The 7938-nt window shown below is 42.6% G+C and overlaps 1 protein-coding gene across 1 annotated transcript in view; it reads left to right on the forward strand.

The window, feature by feature from the left end:
- SMC4 (structural maintenance of chromosomes 4) overlaps positions 1 to 5756 on the forward strand; it is a 459275-nt gene extending 453519 nt beyond the window's left edge. Inside the window, exon 22 of the mRNA XM_053711800.1 lies at positions 5327 to 5756. Within this exon, the coding sequence (XP_053567775.1) occupies positions 5327 to 5503 (177 nt within the window). The 3' untranslated portion in view covers positions 5504 to 5756. The remainder of the gene's footprint in view (positions 1 to 5326) is intronic.
- The last annotated feature ends 2182 nt before the right edge of the window (positions 5757 to 7938 follow it).

The raw sequence follows: 7938 nt of genomic DNA on the forward strand, positions 1-7938 counted from the left end.
AGGAATGGGATAGACCAGGTGTTTCCAATAGACGCCACCACACGGGACTTATGGCGGACAGTCCCTAAGGTGGAGGGAGCAGTTTCTACTCTAGCAAAGCGTACTACTATCCCTGTCGAGGACAGTTGTGCTTTTTTAGATCCAATGGATAAAAAATTAGAAGGTTACCTTAAGAAAATGTTTATTCAACAAGGTTTTATCCTACAGCCCCTTGCATGCATTGCTCCTGTCACTGCTGCTGCAGCGTTCTGGTTTGAGTCTCTGGAAGAGGCTTCACAGGTAGCGACTCTATTGGATGACATACTTGGCAAGCTTAGAGCACTTAAGCTAGCCAATTCTTTTGTTTCTGATGCCATTGTTCATTTGACTAAACTAACGGGTAAGAATTCTGGTTTTGCTATACAGGCGCGCAGGGAGCTATGGCTTAAATCATGGTCAGCTGACGTGACTTCAAAATCTAAGCTGCTTAACATTCCCTTCAAGGGGCAGACCCTATTCGGGCCTGGTTTGAAGGAGATTATTGCTGATATCACTGGAGGAAAGGTCTTGCCCTTCCTCAGGACAGGTCCAAATCAAGGGCCAAACAGTCTAATTTTCGTGCCTTTCGAAACTTCAAGGCAGGTGCGGCATCAACTTCCTCTAATGCAAAACAAGAGGGAACTTTTGCTCAGTCCAAGACGGTCTGGAGACCTAACCAGACCTGGAACAAAGGTAAGCAGGCCAAAAAGCCTGCTGCTGCCTCTAAGACAGCATGAAGGAACGGCCCCCTATCCAGTAACGGATCTAGTAGGGGGCAGACTTTCACTCTTCGCCCAAGCATGGGCAAGAGATGTCCAGGTTCCCTGGGCGTTGGAAATTATATCCCAGGGATATCTTCTGGACTTCAAAGCTTCCCCCCCGAAAGGGAGATTTCACCTTTCACAATTATCTGCGAACCAGATAAAGAGAGAGGCATTCTTACACTGTGTACGAGACCTTCTAGTTATGGGAGTGATCCATCCAGTTCCAAAGGAGGGACAGGGATTTTACTCAAATCTGTGGTTCCCAAAAAAGAGGGAACCTTCAGACCAATTTTGGATCTAAAGATCTTAAACAAATTCCTCAGAGTTCCATCTTTCAAAATGGAAACTATTCGGACCATCCTACCTATGATCCAGGAGGGTCAATATATGACTACAGTGGATTTAAAGGATGCTTATCTTCACATTCCGATACACAAAGATCATCATCGGTTTCTAAGGTTTGCCTTTCTAGACAGGCATTACCAGTTTGTAGCTCTTGCCTTTGGATTAGCTACAGCCCCAAGAATCTTTACGAAGGTTCTGGGGTCGCTTCTGGCGGTCCTAAGGCCGCGGGGCATAGCAGTGGCCCCTTATTTAGACGACATCTTGATACAGGCGTCAAACTTCAAAATTGCCAAGTCTTATACAAGAGTTTTCTTCCTAGGGACTCTGATAGATTCTGTAGAAATGAAAATTTACCTGACGGAGTCCAGGTTATCAAAGCTTCTAAATTCCTGTTGTGTTCTTCATTCCATTCCGCGCCCTTCGGTGGCTCAGTGCATGGAAGTAATCGGCTTAATGGTAGCGGCAATGGACATAGTGCCGTTTGCACGCCTACATCTCAGACCGCTGCAACTATGCATGCTCAGTCAGTGGAACAGGGATTACACAGATTTGTCCCCTCTACTAAATCTGGATCAAGAGACCAGGGATTTTCTTCTCTGAGGGCTATCTCGGGTCCATCTGTCCAAAGGTATGACCTTTCGCAGGCCAGATTGGACAATTGTAACAGATGCCAGCCTTCTAGGTTGGGGTGCAGTCTGGAACTCCCTGAAGGCTCAGGGATCGTGGACTCAAGAGGAGACACTCCTTCCAATAAATATTCTGGAACTGAGAGCGATATTTAATGCTCTTCAGGCTTGGCCTCAGTTAGCAACTCTGAGGTACATCGGATTTCAGTCGGACAACATCAACCATCAAGGGGGAACAAGAAGTTCCCTAGCGATGTTAGAAGTCTCAAAGATAATTCGCTGGGCAGAGACTCACTCTTGCCACCTATCAGCTATTTTCTAAGTCGTCAGACTTTTCATCCGGGAGAGTGGGGACTCCATCCCAGAACTAGATCTCATGGCGTCTCGCCAGAACGCCAAGCTTCCTTGTTACGGATCCAGGTCCAGGGATCCCAAGGCGACGCTAATAGATGCTCTAGCAGCGCCCTGGTCTTTCAACCTGGCTTATGTGTTTCCACCGTTTCCTCTGCTCCCTCGACTGATTGCCAAGGTCAAGCAAGAGAGAGCATTGGTGATTTTGATAGCGCCTGCGTGGCCACGCAGGACCTGGTATGCAGATCTGGTGGACATGTCATCCTTTCCACCATGGAATATGCCTCTGAGACAGGACCTTCTACTTCAGGGTCCTTTCAACCATCCAAATCTAATTTCTCTGAGACTGACTGCCTGGAGATTGAACGCTTGATTTTATCAAAGCGTGGCTTCTCCGAGTCAGTCATTGATACCTTAATACAGGCACGAAAGCCTGTCACCAGGAAAATTTACCATAAAATATGGCGTACATATCTTTATTGGTGTGAATCCAAGGGTTACTCATGGAGTAAGGTCAGGATTCCCAGGATATAATCTTTTCTCCAAGATGGTTTGGAAAAATGATTGTCAGCTAGTTCTTTAAAAGGACAGATTTCTGCTCTGTCTATTCTTTTGCACAAGCGTCTGGCAGATGTTCCAGACGTTCAGGCATTTTGTCAGGCTTTGGTTAGAATCAAGCCTGTGTTTAAACCTGTTGCTCCCCCATGGAGCTTAAACTTGGTTCTTAAGGTTCTTCAAGGAGTTCCGTTTGAACCTCTTCATTCCATAGATTTACATTTATCTTGGAAAGTTCGAATTTTTGGTAGCCATTTCCTCGGCTCGTAGAGTCTTCGAGTTATCTGCTTTACAATGTGATTCTCCTTATCTGATCTTCCATACGGATAAGGTAGTCCTGCGTACCAAACCTGGGTTTTTACCTAAGGTGGTATCTAACAAGAATATCAATCAAGAGATTGTTGTTCCATCCTTGTGTCCTAATCCTTCTTCAAAGAAGGAACGTTTATTACACTATCTTGACGAGGTTCGTGCTTTAAAGTTTTACTTACAAGCTACTAAAGATTTTCGTCAAACATCTGCTTTGTTGTCTACTCTGGACAGAGGAGAGGTCAAAAGGCTTCGGCTACCTCTTTCTTTTTGGCTAAGACGCATAATCCGCTTAGCCTATGAGACTGCTGGCCAGCAGCCTCCTGAAAGGATTCCAGCTCTTTCTACTAGAGCTGTGGCTTCCACTTGGGCCTTTAAAAATGAGGCTTCTGTTGAACAGATTTGCAAGGCTGCAACTTGGTCTTCCCTTCAAAATTCTACAAATTTGATACTTTTGCTTCTTTGGAAGCTATTTTTGGGAGAGAGGTTTTACAGGCAGTGGTACCTTCCCTTTAAGTACCTGCCTTGTCCCTCCCTTCATCCGTGTACTTTAGCTTTGGTATTGGTATCCCACAAGTAATGGATGATCCGTGGACTGGATACACCTTACAAGAGAAAACACAATTTATGCTTACCTGATAAATTTATTTCTGTTGTGGTGTATCCAGTCCATGGCCCGCCCTGTCATTTTAAGGCAGGTAATTTTTTTCATTTAAACTACAGTCACCACTGCACCCTATGGTTTCTCCTTTCTCTGCGTGTTTTTGGTCGAATGACTGGATATGGCAGTTAGGGGAGGAGCTATATAACAGCTCTGCTGTGGGTGTCCTCTTGCAACTTCCTGTTGGGAATGAGAATATCCCACAAGTAATGGATGATCCGTGGACTGGATACACCACAAGATAAATAAATTTATCAGGTAAGCATAAATTGTGTTTTTTCAGTGTTTGTCCCTGCTCTATTCCTATGAGCTATGTACCTCATGTACTGTAATCCTAGACAGGGTTTGGCTGCACTGCCGTTTTATCAGTGTTCAAGGGCTTATGACCTACCATGCTACACCCAAGGGAGTTTTACAGAACTATTAATGATTAATTATTTATTTTTTGCCCATTATACCTACTTCAAAATATCAGATATTTAATGCTCTTCAGGCTTGGCCTCAGTTAGCAACTCTGAGGTACATCGGATTTCAGTCGGACAACATCAACCATCAAGGGGGAACAAGAAGTTCCCTAGCGATGTTAGAAGTCTCAAAGATAATTCGCTGGGCAGAGACTCACTCTTGCCACCTATCAGCTATTTTCTAAGTCGTCAGACTTTTCATCCGGGAGAGTGGGGACTCCATCCCAGAACTAGATCTCATGGCGTCTCGCCAGAACGCCAAGCTTCCTTGTTACGGATCCAGGTCCAGGGATCCCAAGGCGACGCTAATAGATGCTCTAGCAGCGCCCTGGTCTTTCAATTTGGCTTATGTGTTTCCACCGTTTCCTCTGCTCCCTCGACTGATTGCCAAGGTCAAGCAAGAGAGAGCATTGGTGATTTTGATAGCGCCTGCGTGGCCACGCAGGACCTGGTATGCAGATCTGGTGGACATGTCATCCTTTCCACCATGGAATATGCCTCTGAGACAGGACCTTCTACTTCAGGGTCCTTTCAACCATCCAAATCTAATTTCTCTGAGACTGACTGCCTGGAGATTGAACGCTTGATGTTGTGGTGTATCCAGTCCATGGCCCGCCCTGTCATTTTAAGGCAGGTAATTTTTTTCATTTAAACTACAGTCACCACTGCACCCTATGGTTTCTCCTTTCTCTGCGTGTTTTTGGTCGAATGACTGGATATGGCAGTTAGGGGAGGAGCTATATAACAGCTCTGCTGTGGGTGTCCTCTTGCAACTTCCTGTTGGGAATGAGAATATCCCACAAGTAATGGATGATCCGTGGACTGGATACACCACAAGATAAATAAATTTATCAGGTAAGCATAAATTGTGTTTTTTCAGTGTTTGTCCCTGCTCTATTCCTATGAGCTATGTACCTCATGTACTGTAATCCTAGACAGGGTTTGGCTGCACTGCCGTTTTATCAGTGTTCAAGGGCTTATGACCTACCATGCTACACCCAAGGGAGTTTTACAGAACTATTAATGATTAATTATTTATTTTTTGCCCATTATACCTACTTCAAAATATCAGAGAATGTTTATCATTTTTGGCCAAGTTTTTCACTGAAATTCCTGGTAGCGAAGGGGTTAAACGTTTGCTTTATCAAGATGTAAATTTTCCTTTGAATGTGTTTTATATGTTTGGCATTACAAATAGTTGTTTATTAACTTTATTTTTTTCTTCTTTTTAAGGAACAAACAAAAAATGCTCAGTTCATCATAATTTCACTGCGTAATAATATGTTTGAGATTGCAGACAGACTTATTGGAATTTACAAGACTCACAATACTACAAAAAGTGTTGCAACAAATCCTAAAATCATTGCTTCAAAGGGGCTTGCTGAACTAAATTCTGTTGGATTCTCTTGAGTTAAAGTAAATGCAGACAAGGACTGTGCTTTGTGCAAGACAACGATACCTAAATTACCTGTTTTCTTAAATAAATCTCATGTGAAACTTACAAATGTAATTACTTTGTTCTTAGTCTTGTTCACCTAACTTTTAAAATTTTTTGCAAATGTGCAATGCTGCTATCAGAATCTCTGTTCCAGTGGACTATAACTTAACTTTTGTATTTTTTGTATTCTAGTTATAAAAAATGTAAATAAATCAATCTCATGTTTATTTGCCTGTTTATTTTAGAACCTTTTAATGAATTTTTCTTTCAAGTCTGGGTTTATTTCTTTTACAAAGATATGACGAGTAGGATATTAACCTCCTGCTAACAGAAAGTTGCAAAGAGCACCACAGCAGAGCTGTATATATAGCCCCTCCCATCTCCTCCACCCCCAGTCATACTCTTTGCCTGTGTTATACTAGGAAGACATGGTAAAGTGAGGTGTTAGTTTAAGTTTCTTCAATCAAGAAGTTTTTTATTTTAAATGGTATCCCCTCCACCCCCAGTCATTCTCTTTGCCTGTGTTATACTAGGAAGACATGGTAAAGTGAGGTGTTAGTTTAAGTTTCTTCAATCAAGAAGTTTTTTATTTTAAATGGTAGCGGTGTATACTAGTTTCCTCAGGGGGATATGGAAGAAGATTTCTGCCCTGAGGTTGATGATCTTAGCAGTTGTAACTAAGATCCATGCTGGTTCCCACGAAGACTTCTGAAGGTGACCATGAGACATCTTCAGTGTGGAGACCGTTTTCATGCTACAAGCAGCATTAAGGTATGTGCAGCTTTTTTATTCTGAGGAGACTTGGTGTATCAAAACTGGCTGGCATTATTTCCCTGTATGAGAATGAGGTAAGCGGTAATCCTATTTCTCTTGTAAGGTGTATCCAGTCCACGGGTTCATCCATTACTTGTGGGATATTCTCCTTCCCAACAGGAAAGTTGCAAGAGGACACCCACAGCAGAGCTGTCTATATAGCTCCTCCCCTAACTGCCACCCCCAGTCATTCTCTTGCAACTCTCGACAAGAAAGGAAGTATCAAGAGATATGTGGTGACTTAGTGTAGTTTTACCTTCAATCAAGAGTTTGTAATTTTTAAACGGTACCGGGGTTGTACTGTTTTTCTCTCAGACAGAAATTAGAAGAAGAATTCTGCCTGGAGATTTTATGATCTTAGCGGTTTGTAACTAAGGTCCATTGCTGTTCTCACACTTAACTGATGAATATGGGAAAACTTCAGTTGGGGGAACGGCCTGCAAATTACCTGCTTTGAGGTATGTTCAGTATTTTTATTTCTAGAGAGAGGAATAAGTTCTAGAAAATGCTGACAGAGCCTTGTGTATTTGAGGTAAGCCTGATACAGCGACTGGGATCATAATTACATAACAGGGTAATACTCATGTTAATATTCATATTGCTTAGTCACAAAACGTTTACTTGATTTCATAAATAGGACGTTTTTTCTCTGAGGGAGATAAGTCTTTATTTGGGGCCTTGTTTCCACATGGCTAGTCAGATACTCCTAGGAGTATTTTCTTAAGGCCCCTCTGACATCCAGTACATGGTGGGAGGGGCCTATTTTAGCACTTTACTGCGCTGTTTTAATACAGACTGAGACATTCAGCTTCCCTAGAGGGAATTTAAGGGCAGGTAGGAGCCTCAGCAGAGCTGTGGCATGGTGCTCAATTGATTTTTAACGTTTTTCAATCCGGTTTGGGGTCTAAGGGGTTAATCATCCATTTGCAAGTGGGTGCAATGCTGCTTTAGTCCCTTGTTCACACTGTAAAAAATTCAAAGATTTTACTGTATTTCTCCAACATAGGTGTGTCCGGTCCACGGCGTCATCCTTACTTGTGGGATATTCTCTTCCCCAACAGGAAATGGCAAAGAGCCCAGCAAAGCTGGTCACATGATCCCTCCTAGGCTCCGCCTACCCCAGTCATTCTCTTTGCCGTTGTACAGGCAACATCTCCACGGAGATGGCTTAGAGTTTTTTAGTGTTTAACTGTAGTTTTTATTATTCAATCAAGAGTTTGTTATTTTGAAATAGTGCTGGTATGTACTATTTACTCAAACAGAAAAGAGATGAAGATTTCTGTTTGTATGAGGAAAATGATTTTAGCAACCGTTACTAAAATCCATGGCTGTTCCACACAGGACTGTTGAGAGGAATTAACTTCAGTTGGGGGAACAGTGAGCAGTCTCTTGCTGCTTGAGGTATGACACATTCTAACAAGACGATGTAATGCTGGAAGCTGTCATTTTCCCTATGGGATCCGGTAAGCCATGTTTATTAAGATAGTAAATAAGGGCTTCACAAGGGCTTATTAAGACTGTAGACTTTTTCTGGGCTAAATCGATTCATTATTAACACATATTTAGCCTTGAGGAATCATTTAATCTGGGTATT

Source organism: Bombina bombina, chromosome 4 (genome assembly GCF_027579735.1).
Source record: "Bombina bombina isolate aBomBom1 chromosome 4, aBomBom1.pri, whole genome shotgun sequence".
Classification (NCBI taxonomy): Eukaryota; Metazoa; Chordata; class Amphibia; order Anura; family Bombinatoridae; genus Bombina; species Bombina bombina.